This window comes from Rattus norvegicus, chromosome 4, assembly GCF_036323735.1.
Source record: "Rattus norvegicus strain BN/NHsdMcwi chromosome 4, GRCr8, whole genome shotgun sequence".
Lineage (NCBI taxonomy): Eukaryota > Metazoa > Chordata > Mammalia > Rodentia > Muridae > Rattus > Rattus norvegicus.
The window spans coordinates 59713380-59731266 of NC_086022.1; the positions used below are offsets into that span (position 1 = coordinate 59713380).

General features: G+C 45.0%; 1 protein-coding gene across 13 annotated transcripts in view; it reads left to right on the top strand.

Annotated features, from left to right (window-relative positions):
* Nrf1 (nuclear respiratory factor 1) overlaps nt 1-17887 on the top strand; it is a 105801-nt gene that overhangs the window by 81014 nt on the left and 6900 nt on the right. For 3 of the 13 annotated variants that reach the window (XM_017592611.3, XM_017592612.3, XM_063285982.1), the window contains one exon: nt 16080-16361. The exons of 4 other annotated variants lie outside the window; for them this stretch is intronic. In XM_017592611.3, coding sequence (XP_017448100.1) covers nt 16080-16336 — 257 coding nt within the window. In that variant the 3' untranslated portion in view covers nt 16337-16361. Of the gene's footprint in view, nt 1-1698; nt 9303-11935; nt 16362-17887 lie in introns of those variants that run through there. 6 more of the 13 variants (XM_039107512.2, XM_039107514.2, XM_063285985.1 and 3 more) reach the window with 4 other exon arrangements.

Below are 17887 nucleotides of genomic sequence, written 5' to 3' on the forward strand. Positions count from 1 at the left end.
GACAAAAAGATTCTTCTGTTCTAGGAGAGAGAAATGTAGGGACTAACTAGCTAATGTCATTTCTGAGAATTGTTTTTCCAAAAAAGAAAACAAATTACATACTACAACCACTGGCTGTTTTCTCTGGCACTAGGGGGGGGCTTTCATCCTTATACTAATCTAAACAGAGATAGTGTTGGTTTTAGCCAGAATACTGCGGGATAAAGAACATCTTACAACCGTGTGTTCAAGACACAGTGGGCCGTGGAGGGAATTAAGGAAAAGCTCCCTCTGTAGCTAGGACCCTGCCCTGTTCTTTACCTTTGCTTGTCCTCGTCTGCATTCTCATCTAATTACAGAGCAGGGGTAGGCGCTCTGGCCACATGGCATTCTCCTGAACTACAGTTCTGTTACTCTCAATGGAACTGCTAAAATACTTACCATACAGGTTTCATGGGAGATCTTGTTACCCATTCAGATAGGCTTGATATATCTGAGAGAGGACTGGCTGCTTTAGGGTTTTAGCTCCTCTCTAGCCTCACCTTTTCAGAATGACAAATTTATACTGGAGTCTAAAGTGCTCTGGGTATCCAGCCAAATAGACTTGATGGGTCATATAATGAAGTTGAATCCCATTTTCCTGTCCAGTGCTAGAAGTTGCCTCTTCTTTAGTAGTTCCCATGTTACTGGCTGTATCTTGGTAGGAGACCATTTTGATCTGTATCCTAAGAGCCCACAGTTTCAGCCAAGCCTACCAACACATGCCTGTAGTCCTGCTTCTTAGTTGGCTGAGAATGGAGGGTTACTCATGCTCATGAGTTAGAGACCTCCCTGGCCAATATGGGAAGAACTCAATCTCAAAAAGTTTTTAAAAAGCTATTAGTCCCCCAAGCAAGCTAATATGTGCCAAATTCAGGATTTTTGACTTGGATTGTTCTTTTCTTACTGTAGGTTCTCTGTATCAACTAAATTAATGCCTTGTAACACATCTCAGTGTTTCTAGGCAAAGCTGCTCATTTTTAGACAAGTCTAGTATGGGAGCTAATCCAGATTGCTCTGACATTCCTTCTGTACTGGCACATTCACCCAGAGTGCTATAGGATGTACTGTGGGTTAGCTGGGTGTCCCTTTACCCAGCCTGACCAGCCAGGCTCTCTTCACTCGTCCAGAACTTGCCACTCTGTAATGATAAACTTCAAGCATTTGCCAGTAAACCAACAAGATCTCTTTTGTTTTTAAATCAAAAAGTTTCTTATCAGGAAGAATCTTCTGATGGCAGAAGAAAGTCCTACTTGTAAGAGTAGAACTAACTTGGAAATTGACACTTCTTGGGGGAAATGTGTCACAGACTCAGTCTGAAGAACAGTGCAAATGAAAGACCTTGGAGCTATGCAGATATGGTTTCTGGCCTGAAGGGGAAGGAGTTAATAGAACTGAATAGCAGGGACAGATTGGCCACGGAATTTGATGGAGTAAAGTAGCTACAGGTGGTAGGTTGGGTATCCTGGAGACAGTGTTGAAGACCTGACTGGGCTGACAGGGCAGTCCTCACAAGCGCACTCCATCCCCAGAGACACCCCTGCTTTTCTGGGCACCACCTCCATCCTAACATGACAGGAAGGTGGAACCCTAGCATGGCTTGATTCGGTTTGTATTCTACGAGGCTACACACTTTAGACTATTCATTTCCCTTTTATCTACCATCCTCTTCTCTGCTAGGCCCCGGATCCCCTGTGCTTCCAGGACTCATGGCCTCCAAGACCAGCGGATACAGGCACTCCTGTGGGGGAAGCCTTTATAGACCCTTTCTCCTCCTTCCTATTTTACAGCAAAAACAATAAAGGATCCGGTTGGCTCCTGCTACCTCAGGCAGCCCCTGCTTTCATGTCAGAAACATTACCACAGATTCATTTGGGTCTCTTTTCTTCCTAAAAACAAGATGAGGCCAAGCAAAGCAGTTGACTGGTGTTGCTAGGCACCCAGGCTTCTCCCTAGAGCCACTGACCCTCTTCTTAGATCTGGAAGGGAGGCAAATGGCAAAGAAGTGTTTGCCTCAACCTTTGGCTTTATTTTCTGTTTGTTTGCTTTTTTGTTTGTGTCTTTGTTTGTTTTGCATGAGGTGATATTTTTGGTTTTACCTTGATTATTAAAGAATAGAATGTTGGTGTTTGGAGGGGGTTTTTGTTTGTTCTTTAAATTTGGCCTTTCTGTTTGTCAAAAGAGTAATTTTCAAACTAAATAGGGTTGTATTATCAGTGTTACCTTGTAAATCGTTTTGAAGTATCTTAACCATTTTATGTCATTATATAACTTTTGAAAAGGCCATTTTTATAATGCTTGGTAATATTTCATTTTATTGTCCATAATTGAGAGAGTCTCCTGTTATTGGTAATTTAGCTTATTGATAGTTTTTTAACAATAAAATGGCACTGTTTATGTTTGTACAAGATTCTGCACAGCTTTATTTGTTATTCATTTATTTATTTGATGTCACATCCTGTGCTTGATTACTGTCCCACTGGGACAACCTGCTTCTTTACTTTACACTGAATATTAGCATGATTTTATTTCTTATCTGTTTTAGGACAGGTAATAAGTTCTGTCTTGATTTGCATTTGTATATTAGCAATACGTGTGTTCACCTTTTTCATTATTTTTGTTTTGCTTTTGAGATGGGCTCGTTTCGTAGTCTAGGCTTAGCTCAAACTCAGAGGCAGTCCTCCCATAGCACCCCTTAAATTGCTGGGTTACAGGCACGAGGAAGCCACTCCTCCAGCTAAGGTTTTATATATCCACATTTGTGTGTTTGTGTGTTTTAACATGTGTGAATGTTCTGCCTGCACATTTGTCTGTCCTAGTAATGTTCTTTGTCATGTGTGTATTGCCTTTACCTTTCTATTATTAATTTGTTTATTCGTTTTTGTGTTCATAGAATTTATGCTTTTGTTGTTATTTTTGTTTTGAAACAGTTTTGATTTTCCAGACTGATGTCAAAATCATGATGCACCTGTCTCAGTCTCCCAAGTGCTGACGTGGCTTGTGTGCCACTGTGGCTGGGTGCTTTATGCTCAGGGGGTCTTTTCTTTTTTTTGCTTTCTGTCTTTGTTTTTGTTTGTTTGTTTGGCTGATTTGGTTTTTTGTTTGTTGTTTTGGTTTTTTGTTTTGTTTTGTTTTCCAAGACAGGGTTTCTCTTTGTAGACCTTGATGTCTCAGAACTCAGTGTATAGACTAAGCTGGCCTTGAACTCAAGAGATCTTCCTGCCTCTGCCTCCCAAATTCTGGGACTAAAGGTGTGGGCCACCACTGGTAGCTTCAGTGTTCTTCTAAGAATCTGTGTGTTCCTCCAGTTCTAATATGGTCTTTAGAGGTTTTGTTTTCTAGGGGTTTTTGGTCTTGGTTTTTCAAGACAGGGTTTCTCTGTGTATCCCTGGCTGTCCTAGAAGTCACTCTGTAGACCAGGCTAGTCTTGAACTCGGAGAACCACCTATCTCTGCCAAGTGTTGAGATTAAAGGAATGTGCCACCACTGTCTCATTTTTTTTTTTTCTTTTTTTTTCGGAGCTGGGGACCGAACCCAGGGCCTTGCGCTTGCTAGGCAAGCGCTCCACCACTGAGCTAAATCTCCAACCCCTTTGTCATTTTCTAGTTGTTGTTTGTTTGTTTGTTTGTTTGTTTGCTTTAAGATAGGGTATCATATAGACCAGCCTAGACTAATATAGTCATGTTTTTTTAATTTTTGAATATTATAAAATATGTGAAATTTATTTTAGTGTACTGTATTAGGTAGAAATAAGTATTTTCCCTCCATTTATATTACAATATTTGGTATTACTCAATTAAAAGACCCATTTTTAAATTTGGAACTATTTTAACTATGGAAAGATAGTCAAAATTCTAAAGAGTGAGCTTTACAGTAGTTTTGAAGTTCACTTAAAGAAATGAACCTTTGGGGGCTGGGGATTTAGCTCAGTGGTAGAGCGCTTACCTAGGAAGCGCAAGGCCCTGGGTTCGGTCCCCAGCTCCAAAAAAAAAAAAAAAAAGAAAAGAAATGAACCTTTGTTTCTACTTGATTGCTGCAGACCTCTTTACACTACCTGTGTTGTCCTGGTGCTAAGAACTGAGGCCTCATTCCTCCCTCTGTCCTGAGGGAGTTGGGGAACCCGGCTGGAGGACACTAACCCTGGGCCACACGGGCACTGACAGCACCTCTCTAAAAGGCTCCTCCCTTTACCTTTGGGACACAGCCTGCCCTGCCTGACTGGCCCTGGCAGCTGTTTTCTGCCGCCTCAGTCCTGCCATACTACAGACATGAGTCTGTTTACTGCCCGTCCTACTGCCAACCCAAAGCAAGGCTTTCAAAACCTGCAGGAAACAACACTTCTGTCTTTTCCTCACTTGGCATGACCTCAAATTTTCCAACCCCTCCCCCCCTTTATGTTTGTTTTTTCTCGTTGTTTTGAGATAGGGTTTTTCTACATAGCCTGGTTATTCTGGAGCTCACTGTGTAGATGAGGGTAACCTCGAACTCACAGAGATGAAGGCCTGTACCACCTGGTCCTTTTTTAAAAATCCTTACTTTCAAAATCCACTGTTACCTTGATCTCACTGTATTAAAATACCTCTCAAGTTTGATCTATAAGGCTTGAGAATACGGCTCAGTGGTAGATTGTGTGGCATGTGCAGGACTTAGGACAGAAAGAAAAGGAAAACTGGTCATCGTATCATAGCAAGAAGGTTAGCAGAAGAGGTAAGTAAGAACAAGCGTGAGGTTCTGAGAAAGGAGCAGGGCTGTTGGATGACATCCTCACAGGAGACGGTGGAAAGTACAATTCAAGTTACTGACCAGGGTTCTAAGGTCTGCTTCTAAGAAGTGAGTCTAGCTGGACTTGGAGCATTGTGTGTTTTAATTCCCTAATAAACCTCCTTCATGTGAATTATAAGAGCATTCGAATACCTTCAGTATGAGGTCTGTAAAATCTCTGTGTGTCTGTCTCTCCCTCCCCTCCCCCCCACTGTCTCTCGGGCCCAAGCACACACAGATTGAGACTAAGAACCTCTGCTACAAAAGTTGGTACAGGGGCTAGGGATGCAGTTCAGTAGCAGAAGTGCGTGTGCATTGCATGGCCAAGCTGTGGTTGGTCAGTGAGGAGGAGGAGGAGTGATAACAAGGCTCGGTTCACTCTGTCTGTCGTGAGGTATTTAGAGTAGCGGGGTTGAGGAAGATGGGCAGATCTGTGAGCGAAGTGCTCTGTTATCACTAACATCATGGGGGCAGGAGGTTACTCTCCCTAACCCTTAGCTGTACGGTTAGGATAATGGTTAGGCTTTGTTCATATGGTGGTAAACATGGAATAAAGCACTGCTGCACTCCTTGTACAAGAGTCACAAGCGAACAACAGAAAACCTTAGCAGAGGCAGATAAGTCCATAACATCTAACTCTGCTGTCCAGGACTTAGCAGAGTCTGGGTACATAGATACATTGTAAGTGGGATGATGTCTCCACATTTATTCTGTAGGTCAAGAACAGAGCTCATAATACTAGTATAGGCCACGTTTTTCATCTTTAGGACAGATCCAGAGGCGGGCACCATGCACATTGCTTGAAGCACCTCCTTTGGGTTCTGCACTGTCCCAATAGGGCTGCTGTTCTCCAGCATACAGTTCACAATAACTAGGGTGTCCTTTTCCTCTCCTGAAGTAGCCACAGTCACCCACTATTACTGCCGTGGCCTTAAGCTCTTTAAGAAAGAAGGCATAGACAGACCTCATGCTCATAAACATGGCTGTACTGTGGCATGTTTGCAAAAGAGCCAACAGAGGTGTACATTGATTTACTATATTAATTTAGGAAATGTGTCAGGAGGTTCCTATCCCTTTATGCACTAATTACTTTTTGACTTGGTAGTAACTGAAATTTAAATAAAGAAATTGAAATAGAATACATTTGGGGACTGATGAGGTGACTCAGTGAGTAAAAGCACTTCCTGTGCAGTCCTGATAACCTGTGTTCCATCTCTTGATCCCCTCAGAGGAGATAATGGGCACCCTAAAGTTGTCTGGCCTCCGTGTGTGCACACACATGCAAACTGTAATAAAAATTTAGAATTTAGCATGATGTGGTGACACGTGCCTTTAATCCCAGCACTCAGGAGCCCGAGGCAGATGACCCTTGAGTGGGAAGCCAGCTTGGTCTACAGATTGAATTCTAAAACAGTTAGGACTAAACAGAACAACCCTATCTCAAAGAAAAGAAGTGAAGTTACATTTTATACCATTTATACCATTTGACAAATGCTGTATACCAGCCTTGATGCAGCCCCTAGAGCAAGGATCTCTTGTGTGTGTCTTGAATCCCAGCATTTGCATGCTGCTGCCTTATCTTCAAGGCCCTGCAAGGTATCACTGTAGTTGCTGTGGGCTTCCTAGAAGGTAAATGGCCCTTTTCTCCACTGGCCGCATTGATGGTGTCTGGAGAATGAAGGCCCTAGGAAGTCAGTCGGACAAAGCTGGGCCACGGCCTGTTCTGTAAGAAAAAGCCAGTGCCGATCTATTCCTAATGCAGCCCCTTCCACTGCGGGATCCCAGGGCGTCTGCACACACCGCCTAAGGTGCGGCACTGTGGCTCAGAGAGAAAATCGAGGTAGGCACGTGAACAGGGCCTCAACTGGTTGCTGCTCTGGGTTACTTGCCAGTGTCCTGCCACAGGAGAGCAGTGCTACTGTGGCCTCCACAGCTGGGCAAGAAGAGAGCTTTTTTTGCACACAGGTTTCCCCCACTTGAGTCAACTGAACAGACGAGGAGATGTTCTGGTGAGCCTCATCGGAGAAGCGGCCACTGTTAGTCTGCTTGATCTTTGCCTGCCAAAGTACCCGGGAGCTGCATGGTGTTTTCCGTACTGTTACTGCCACTGCTGCACTCCTTGTACAAGAGTCACAAGCGAACAACAGAAAACCTTAGCAGAGGCAGATAAGTCCATAACATCTAAAACTGCACAATTAAATTCAAATAAGAACATGACCTAGTGGCCGCTAGAGTAGCCCGTAAATCTACAATAAAGATAGTCATGCATTACCATCACTGAAGAAGGCTTTTTGGGGAGCAATATCGTGCCAGATATAACAAAAATACCATGGCTGCCTCCTAGCAGGGAAGGACAGATCTTAGGAGCTTCGTCTCTCTCTCTCTTTTTTTTTTTTTTTTTTTTTTTCTTTTTCCTTTTTTTCGGAGCTGGGGACCGAACCCAGGGCCTTGCGTTTGCTAGGCAAGCGCTCTACCACTGAGCTAAATCCCCAGCCCCGGGAGCTTCGTCTCTTGATCTTCTCAGCTCTTAGTCATCATGGCTTGTCTTTTCTTTTCCTTTCTTTTTAAGAAAAAGCCGCCCGTGTGACTGCAGTAATCCCCAGACTGTACACAGTGAGGCAGGAGGTTTTTCAAGAACCGCCCTGTTTATATGCTCAGCAGAGTCGTAAGTAGGAAACTCTGAGACAAGAGGCAGTGGTGACATCTAGACCCACTTCCTGGTCTGTTTAGCATGACACAGGCCACTTGCACATTTGTGCTTAGATTTCTCACACAAGTGCAAGCTCTTCCTTGTAGGTATAGACGCTTGCACAGCGGTACCCAGACACAGGTATGGAAAGCCTGGAAGGTCAAGAGTCTGAACGTAGCCATTGCTACTGGGTGACTTCCAGATTGCAGCACAAACACAGATGCTGCTAAGAAATGGAACAGGAAGCTGTGCTGTGGACTCTGGTCTGTAGCACAAAAAAAGTCCTGCACCCTCCACCTCATGGTACCTCTCTGGCTTTGACAGCCTGAGAGAAGAAAGGGACTATAGTGTGAGTCTTCAATCCTGAAGCCTCTCCTTCCACTCTGAATGACTCTGCAGTCCAACATGCCTTCCAGAATGGCCCTCTGTAGGAGGCAGCAGCTTTCCTGACTTGAGTCTCTCCCACCCAGGGGTATAAGAACGAGCTAATTGTAGGTGGCAGAAGCCGTTTTGCCTTGCTCTTTCAGTGTGTGGCTCACGACACACATAGCTGCCCACACTTACCATTGTGCCAATAACGACATTATCATTAGAAAAGCCTCACAGGAAATGGGAAGGGAAGCAAGAGTCTACTCAGGAAGTTCCTGTGCTCCAGAGGTCCCAGGCCTTGCTGTCACTCAAACACAGCCCCACAGCTGATAGGTCTCTACAGCACCCTTCTCCAGTTCCCTACGCAGCCTCCTGCAAAGGTGTGCGTTTCATAATCTGCAGAAGCAGCAGTGCCTTTTGCAATGGCTCCTGACCCTCCATGTGGGTGTGGCATGGCTTGTAATCCCAGCACTGTGGAGGCTGAGACAGAGGCTCACAAGTTTGAGGCCAGTGTAACCACATAGCAAACTTTGGGCCTGCCTGGGATGCACAGCAAGACCCTGCTAGAAGGTGTTAGGACGTAGTGGGATGGGGAGAGAAGGAGCCTGAGAGAGAAACTGACTCTCATCTTTGTCTTAAAGATGAGAGACTACAAGTGGGCATTGAGGGCTTTGTAGACCATTGAGCATTTGTCTTCACTCTACGAGCTCATCTGAGCTGTACTGTGGCCTTCAAATGCTTAGCTGTTACCTGCAAAAACCTTCCATTTGGTCCACAACACCACAAAAGGGATTTGCATGCATCAGCAAGGCAGCTTGACATGCCTTCGTCTGCTCTTTAGTTGGGTGGTCAGGTATTCTCCGTGGAGAGTCAGTCCATGATCCAGGTCCATTCAAGCAGAGGCTTCAAAATATTATTGCCCTCTTCGTTGGCTCCCAGCTCTCTCTGTGTAGGAAAGGCAGGCTACTGTTTCTCGTGATTCCAGCTACCTGTAACCAGATCAGAATTTTGGTGCCTATCATTAAACTCAACACTCTTGCAAAGATTTTTTTTTTAAATACCAAATCTAGAGACAATTGAACAAATTTAACTGGATTCATTACTATTTAATTTGTGGTTGGAAAAGAGTTGTTTGGTGTTTCCCACATCCTTCACCCAGGTTTAGTTAGGCAAGTTAAAGGCCTTTAACTTCTGTTCACACAGGGACCCACATTGTCATAACAGGGCAAGCTTTTAAAGAAGAAAGGTCTTGAGTAAAAGAGCACCTTCCTCGTTTAGTTTATGCTTCTGTTAGGATTTTGAAGGAATGTCAGCATGCTGTTATTAACTCTAATAACGTGCACATCACAGCCTGGATGCTTTGGGGGCTTCTGACTCTCATATTACCTGTGTAAATACAGGATTCACTTCCCTGCATCCTGCTACACCATTTGCTTAATAAAGAGCAAATGTGCAGAGCCCAGCAGCACAGCCTAGAAGTAACCTGAACAGGATAAACATGCTTCCTTTTTGTGCGATGCTCTCCCCATCTCCTGCCAGGAGTAGGGTATCAAATGAAGGGGAGGTTGTGGTTGGAGCGGGTAAAGTGAATGTCTAAGTGGCACCTGCTCCATTCAGTAGATCTGCTTTCCTGGGCCTCCCAGCACACATCTGCTCCTGACAAAGCTTCTTTTTTTCCTCCTGTTGGTCAGATTGAGAGCAAAGGCCCAGCAACGAGACGTGCTGGTTTTGCTTTGTCAGCACAATTGTCTGTGACATTATAATTATACCAAATCTGTATTATCAGAAGGGCCCTAATTTAGAGATTTTCGGAGCCTAAATGGGGTTTTCAAAGTGAAATAGATTTAAAAAAAATCTTTGCTGTTGTCAAGCCAGCAGTTGGATTTGAGAATCACGGAAGGGGTCTAAGTATGGGAACTGAGCCATGGGCTCTGAGCAGTGCAACAAAGGCTGTGCTATCAGATTGGCTCACCCGAGGGCCAGCGAGAGCGCCTGACTGCTGGTCAGTCCCAGCCTCGCCATGGTGCTCAGCACTGAGTGGAGGTACACCTTACACTGTGTGATGCTGGTGCAGCTTCTCTTCTAGAGGCCTAAGAGTGTTAAAATAAGTTGGTAGAGTGGGATAGAAAAAGAAAGAATTGTGACATAGAATAAGGAAATGTCCAGGAAATATATTTCAGGCTAACACAAAGCGCTCGTTTTCAGATTGAGTTTCCATCTAAACAAAGATGACTTTTCTGGTGTCTGTATGTCTGTGACTGATGTACATCTGTGATGTGGGATTGGCACACTAGAAACTCTAGATTCTTTTTTTTTTTTTTAAAGATTTATTCATTTATTATATATAAGTACACTGTAGCTGTCTTCAGATACACCAGAAGAGGGCATAAGATCTCTTTACAGATGGTTGTGAGCCACCATGTGGTTGCTGGGAATTGAACTCAGGACCTCTGGAAGAGCAGTTGGGGCTCTTAACCACTGAGCCATCTCTCCAGCCCCCGAAACTCTAGATTCTTTAAATTCCAGCAAATAGCTTACATGAAGTTAATTCAAATGAAATGAAATTCAAAGTGAGGCTTCTTAGTCACCCTCAATAGCCACTGGTTAGCCAGCACACAGATTGAACATGTCTTGTTATAGATATAAATTCCCAGAGACATTAGCATGAACTTGAAATATCTTGGGTGCTTTAGGGGTCCTTGGAGTATCTAGTGCAGTCTTGATAGAAGGAGGAAAATGTCTGAATGTCTAGAATATGCTTCTAGCCACACTACCTAGACTATAGTCTCAAGGGGCTTTGTTTGTTTGTTTGTTTGTTTGTTTGTTTGATGTTTTAAGATAGGGTTTCTCTGTATAAGTCTGGATGTCCTAGAACTTGCTCTGTAGACCAGACTGGGCTCGAACTCAGAGTTCACCTGCCTCTGCCTTCTGACTGCTGGGGTTAAAGGCCTGTGCCACCACTGCCCAGCTTAGTTTTTTATTTGTTTGTCTGTTTTATTGTTGTTGTTGTTGTTGTTATTTTTTTTTTAATAATATTGCCTCCAAAGATTGCCCCACTATCCTTATGGGATACTGGAAAAAAATGCTGAAATATACTAAGTGGGGAAGAGATTTGATTTTAGAAATGCCTACTTTTTGATGTTTTGAGACAAGTCCTCACTCTGCAGTTCTGGCTGGCTTGGAACTCACTGCGTAGACCAGGCTGTCCTCAGACTCATAGAGATCCCCTTGTCTCTGCTCCCCAAGCACTGAGATGAAAGGTGTGCATCACCACACCCACTGGGATGAATGTCTGTCTGTCTGTTTTTCCTCAGTAGTCTCTAGCAAGAGGCCATATGAAACTCAGGGGCCAGACATAGGTGAATCATGCTCCTGGGAGTGAAAAAAATAGGTTATGGCAGCTTCTGTCTTAGTAAGACCGAGTGTAAGTGGCTTTAATCTTGCTTCCTCCCTCCCTCCCTCCCTCTGCTTCCAGTAGCTACTGCATGGTTACTTTGACACCTGGGAAAAGTGCATAGGAAATAAACACTACTGCTTTACATTACACAGTGTCCCTTATTTCCAACTTAACCAATAAATGTAATGTTATTTGAATGCAAATTGGCCCTCATAGTCAAAAGTGGCCTGTGGATTTTATAAGTATAATCAGTTCTTGGTTGTCACATACAGATTATCTCTCATGTAGATTACTTGTGACACATTTTAAATCCTTGGGCAGTTTCTCTAAGCAGGCCAGTGTAAGTCTAGACCATCCCCACCACTCCCCTTGCAGCTGCTGGGTACTTAGGAAATACAAATTAGTTTTCATATTAGCTTAAGGAAGACATAATTAGGAAGGTAGATCTGCTTGCTGCAAGATGACCACGTTGTAAATGCTGCTTTGGGACAGAGGTAAGCAGGAACAACTGACTCGCCCTTTGGCTCGACTGAGAGCTGACTGTAGATACACTTTTGTAAACACGCACAGCATTTATACTCAGTGAGCTGCTGTGCTCAGATGAGCTGAGTTTGCTAAAGAACACTGTACACCAGGGTGTATGGGAGGCTGCGAAGCTCCCGTCCTGCCCAGCGCCTTTAACAGTTGTGTGTTCTCGTCAGGCCTCTTTATGGCAGACTATGGAGGTTGCAAGTGGATCCTGGCAAGAAGGCTACAGGTGGGTTCGTCTTTGGGGAGAGAAGGAAGCAGCTGAGGGCGCAGTAACAGCAACGCTGCCATTCCAGGCTCCGCTGCTTCTGTGGATGGCCCTTGTAAAGGACTTGTCCATGCAGACAAGGTGACTATTCGAGTATAGTTCAGATGCGAGAGACAAAGAGACAGACAGAAAATGGCTGGTCACAATGGCTGGTCTTGGCAAATAAATGGACTCCAAGATGGTGCCGGTCCACCAGTGAAGAAGAAGAAGCCTTTAGATGTCAAAGTAGGGGAGCTGCTCTGCTGCAGTAGACACTGATGTGGGGTTTCACCCCAAAAGGCATCGTTGAAGCATTTCAAAGAGGTCACTACAATGCATACTTCAATGAGAAGAAAGGAGTGTTCATTGCTGGGTTGGCTTGGGACTGGCAGCTTACATGCTCCTCAGCTCCTGCCTTTCTTACAAGAACTCTAACCTGAATGTAACCCATGTACCACTGAAGAGGGACAGTGCCAGGGTGCACTGTGGACATGATTGTCTCCCTGCCTCCTGTGTGGGCAACTTGGTCTTTGACTCCTTGCATACCCTGAGAATTAAAACCCAATAAAAAAAGTGACTCATTAAAAAAAAAAAAAAAAAGATTAGGCTTTACTGAGGTAGTTGTCTGTATGTGTAATTATGTCAAACTTTGGTAGTGTCTTCGCTCTGGGTAGCATCTGTGTGCGCCTACCACTCCTCATTCTGCATTAAAACTCAGCTTGGTCCTTGCACTCGGGAAGCAGAGACAGGTGAATCACTGAGTTGAGACCAGCCTGATCTATAAAATGAGTTCAGAGTATTCAGGGCTACACAGAGAAACCCTGTCTTGAAAAACAATACAAAACAAATATGCCCACAACTTGGTAACTTTCTTCTGAGGGTGGTATTCAAGCTGCTGGTGTGTGAGTTTGTGGACTGAACTTTCTTATTCCTCCTGTCTTCTCTGTACATTGGATCACATATCCTGAGCTGAGTACATGATGCTAATCGAAGGTTTGTTTATGATTAGATCAGCAAACCTAGAATTCAAGTCAGTGCGCATTGCGGGTTCAATTTCTAGGATGCTAAGCCATGGGGGTTCTGATGCTAAAACAATTTCTAGGATGCTAAACCATGGGGTTCTGATGCTAAAACAATTTCTAGGATGCTAAACCCTGGGGGTTCTGATGCTAAAACAATTTCTAGGATGCTAAACCCTAGGGGTTCTGATGCTAAAACAATTTCTAGGATGCTAAACCCTGGGGGTTCTGATGCTAAAACAGGAGTCTCATTTCATAGTGTTCCTGAGCATCTCCAGGTCCAAGAGGAGACCGTGAGTTCATATTGCCAAGATATCTTGGAGATACATTTACTAAAAAGTAAAAATAAATTTAATTTTAACACTTGATTTGTGGGCAAAGGTGTAAGAGTTCTTTGAAATTTTAAAGACAAAGGACAGACCTTAGGACCCTAACCCTAACCCTAACCCGGTCCCAGCAGCCGGTGCTGCTGTTAACCTTATTCCTAGAATCGTTTTTTTCCTGAGTGTATCTTGAGATTGTCTAGTCAGAAGAGGAAGCTCTGAGGACTGAGAGGAACCCAACACTGAGGACCTCTGAGGCTGCTCCTAGTTTCATGACTGTCTAGCGCTTGCCATAAATTCCCCAAATGCTTCAGACTTGGCGCACAAAGGGAAAGCTGACTAGGAAGAGCCCTTACTCACCTGTGTGCGAGTGTCAGGGCTACCTGCTCTTCTGTGTGAAGTTGGTGTTCTTTTCATGGCCTTCCTTTCTTGCTCTCTCTCTCCATCTTCTTTCCGTTTGGTCCTTGTTTAGACATCTGCCTCTTCTCTGGTCAACATGCTGGACTCGCTTCCCCTGCTGACTTTCTCTGCTTCTCTGATAGATAACCAGACATGTTTCGATTCACATAACAGTGCCTTTCCTTAGACAACGGCCACTGGTGTGTTCTTCCAAGTCTTAAGTCAACCATCAGATTTCCATCCCCTTACAGCTTAGGACTCGGTTTAACTCCTTCCTTCCCTTTTTCTTTCTCCTCCCTCCTCTTCCTCGTCTCAGACTTAATTTGTGAGTGTCTTGCCTCCATCTGTGTGCATGGTGCCTGCAGACGTCAGGAGCGGACATCATGTCCCCTGGAACTGGAGCTAAAGCCACCACGTGCTTGCTGAGAACCGAACCCTGGTCCTCCACAAGAGCAGCCATTGCTATTAACTCAGAGCTTTCTCACTGTTCTCTCTAGTCATGGACTTACACCCCCACTTAGGCCAGTGTTCTCCCGCTACCCATTTCAGCAGTCATGTTACTAAACTACAGAAGACATTACAATGTATTTCCTTTTAGTTTGAAGAGTCATTTCTCAGTCAGTTATGGTGTCTCATGCCTGTAATTGCTGCACTCAGGAGGCTGAGGCAGGAGGATTGCTAAGTGTAAGGCCAGCCTGTGCCATACAGTGAGTTCCAGCCAAGGCTACAATGTCTCAAAACAGCTACTGTGTTTATTTTGTTTAGCTATTTTTTCCCCTGTATTGTCCAACTAAACATATCTCCACAGCCAACTCCCAAGACCTTTGGACAGAAAGATTTAGTTACAGCACACAACAATTCCCAAAGCTTTCCCAGCTTGGAAGGCAAATGAAAGACCATTCTCGCCAGAGTTGGCGATCCTGCCCTGTCTTGTCTTGAGGTGGGGGAGGCACATTGTAGTGCTAGGTAACCGGCCAGTCCTGAAGCCCTGTCTTCTGTTCGGTCCATGTCTATCCTGTTCACTTCTGAGAAGTTTTTGATAATATCATCATACTATAACTGATCACTCGTGTGTATATGACATTTATTTCAGTGCTAGGAATTGAATTACCCCTACGCTACATCGCTGGTCCTACACTGGCCCTGTTCTTAACGTCTTTGATTTGGGTTAGTGGTTTGCCCAGGATTGTGTGCTCTCCTATGTGCTCAGTTCATGGGCCTGTGTGCTCCATTAGCAGCTACTTCGTCTCCTCCTGTAGTTCCATTGCTGTGATGTGCATGGGGAGTTGCCTGCCAGTCCTCTTCACATGATTCGGGGCTTCTGTCTGAAGTCCATCTTTGGAGGCTTTCGGCAGATGATCTGCCCACCGTAGGAGCAAATGCCTGTTGCACGGAGTGTGTGCTGCTTCCCGGGAGTGTTAACCTACCTAACCCGCCGTCCAAACTATACTTCAGGCACCTTGAAAGGCCGCTGACGAGTACTGTAGACCTGTGTGCTAGACACTGTACCAGGGGTTTTCTACGTCCACATACCTGGTTCAGGTCCCCTGTGAGAAGATTACCAGTGAGCATTTTACATGTGAGGAAACTAAGGCCCACAGGTGTTCAATGACAGAATTCACACATTTTGGCAAGGGGTGCTTTAATGGAAGTAAGATAACCTATAGACTAAAATAACCCATGAGAAGACATGGAGCTCCACAAGGCATTTGATTACAGCCCCTTAAGAATGCTTGTGGAGAAAGCTGCTTTGCTCTAAACAAAGGAAAGGGCTTCAAGACCCTTCAGAGTGCAGAGGGCAAGACTGGAAGGAATTTCTAAAAAGTCATGAAGAACACCAGGTGTGTCATAATGTGTCCATTCGGTTACTGACACCTCCTGTGCCCAGACTGCTCAGTGTTCAGTGAGCCTTGTCAACAGCTGAAGTATGCAGACTTAGGGAATCGTGGGAAATGCTTGGAAGTAGGGCAGGTCCATAACAATAGGCCAATAACACCCCTAGAAAGATGTGGGGACTGTCAGAAGAGCCCTGCTCAGGTCCAGGCAGGGAGATATGCTTTGGGGAGAGTTGAGGGACCATGGTGATAGAGGGATAATGTAGGGAACTTGTGGGAAAAGTTTGTGCATGCTTGCTCAAGATTCAGCTAATCTAGGCGTGACCAATCTCAGCTCTTGGGAAGCTGAGGCAGCAGGATTGAGAGTTCGAGACCATCCTGGGTTAAAGCGCTGAGGAGACGGATATGTCCTGGGACTGAGCAGGACAATGCTTTACCAAAGATCTCTAAGGCTGGGTTTGCAGCACTCCAACTAGAGTACTTTCTCACTGCAGGCCCAGATGGAGTTCATGCATGGACCATCAGCAAAGCCGTGACGGCTCCTCAGGCTGCAGGAAAAATTCATACAGATTTTGGAAAGGGATTCATTATGGCGGAAGTAATGAAAGACGAAGATCTTAAAGAGGAGAGTTCTGAGAACGCAGCTAAGGCTGCTGGGAAGTACAAACAACCAGGCAGAGCTTACGTTGTTGAAGACGGAGATATTATCTTCTTCAAATTTAACTCGCCACAGCAACTGAAAAGGAAATAAAATTCAGTTTTTAACTTTAGCATATGTATGGTTTGGGGTGTTGGCTTTGTTTCGTTTGTGAACTGAAGATACAATGTTGGGATGGGACGCAGATAAATTATTACTGACGTTGAAGTAGTAGAAACCAGTCTGGTTTCCTTTTGAAAGAGTCTGGGGTGGGAGCAGTTAGGATTAGCAGTTAGGAAGGCTCGCTGTCCTTTCAGAAACCCGTGTGAGGCGGCTCACCACTGCTCGTGAGTCCAGCTCCAAGGGATCTACACATATCTCCTTCCCTTACACACGTATGAATAAAGTTAATAAAAATAATCCTTTGCAAGAAGGGAGGAAAGAGAGTTGACAAGATTTGATGCCGTATTTATTCTTAGATGTAAAGCCGGGATGCTGAGGGTGATTTATTTATTTATTATATATAAGTACACTGTAGCTGTCCTCAGACACACCAGAAGAGGGCATCGGATCTCTTTACAGATGGTTGTGAGCCACCATGTGGTTGCTGGGAATTGAACTCATGACCTCTGGAAGAGCAGTCGGGTGCTCTTAACCGCTGAGCCATCTCTCCAGCCCCCTAAGAGGGATTTTTTTTTTTTTTTTAGTTTTGTTTTGCTTCTTTTTTTCGAAGCTGGGGACCGAACCCAGGGCCTTGCGTTTGCTAGGCAAGCGCTCTACCACTAAGCTAAATCCCCAACCCCGACAGATTTTATTTTAACCAAGACAAAACAGGGTCAGGCCTCATTTAAGGGGAAACATGGTCGTAGGGCTGACAGTTCCTCTAGGGAGTTTGCAGATCCTAAAGATTTGAACTTTTCCCTTTCACCTTTCTTCTCCTATTGGCAATGATACACCGTGAAGCCTGGAGGGGCAGCAGTGAATTCTGAGGGGCCCATCCTCTACCTTCCTGGTCCCGCTGGTGTCGGGTATTCTGGTGCATGACAAGGCTCCCAGACCCAAATCCAAAGCCCAGACATCTAGCTTGGGGGAGGGGTGTGCAAAGGACACAACAGCCAATCCACTTATCTGTTTGTTTTGTGCTTTTGAAACAGAGTCTTACTGCGTTGGCACAGCCGGTTGGGAGGCTGTGCGATAGGACTGCAGTCACATCCTACCTTGCCTGGCTTTGAACCTTGGGGGTGGTTTTGACTTTAAGACAGGGTCTCACTCACCATGAGACCATGCCTGTTCTGCCTCCCAAGTGTTCCTTTTTTAGGAATCCACCACCACACCCAGTAGCTGCTGGGTGTTGTCGTTGTTGTTATTCCATTTGCCTACATGCCTGTGTGTGCGTGTGTGTCTGTGTGTGTGCGCACGTGCACATGCGCGTGCGCGCGCGTGCGCCAGGACACAGGTAGAGATCAGAGAACTGTGTATTGCAGTCAGTTCTCTCTATCCATCGTGTGGGGCCTGGGGATTGATAGGTTTGGTGGTAAGCACCTTTACCTGCTGAACCATCTTGCCTGTCCTTGAATCTTGCTTTTGCTAAACTTTAGGGGGCGGGTCTCATTTTGTGACCCTGGCTGGCCTAGAACTGGCTCTGCTGGCCAGACTGGCTTCAAA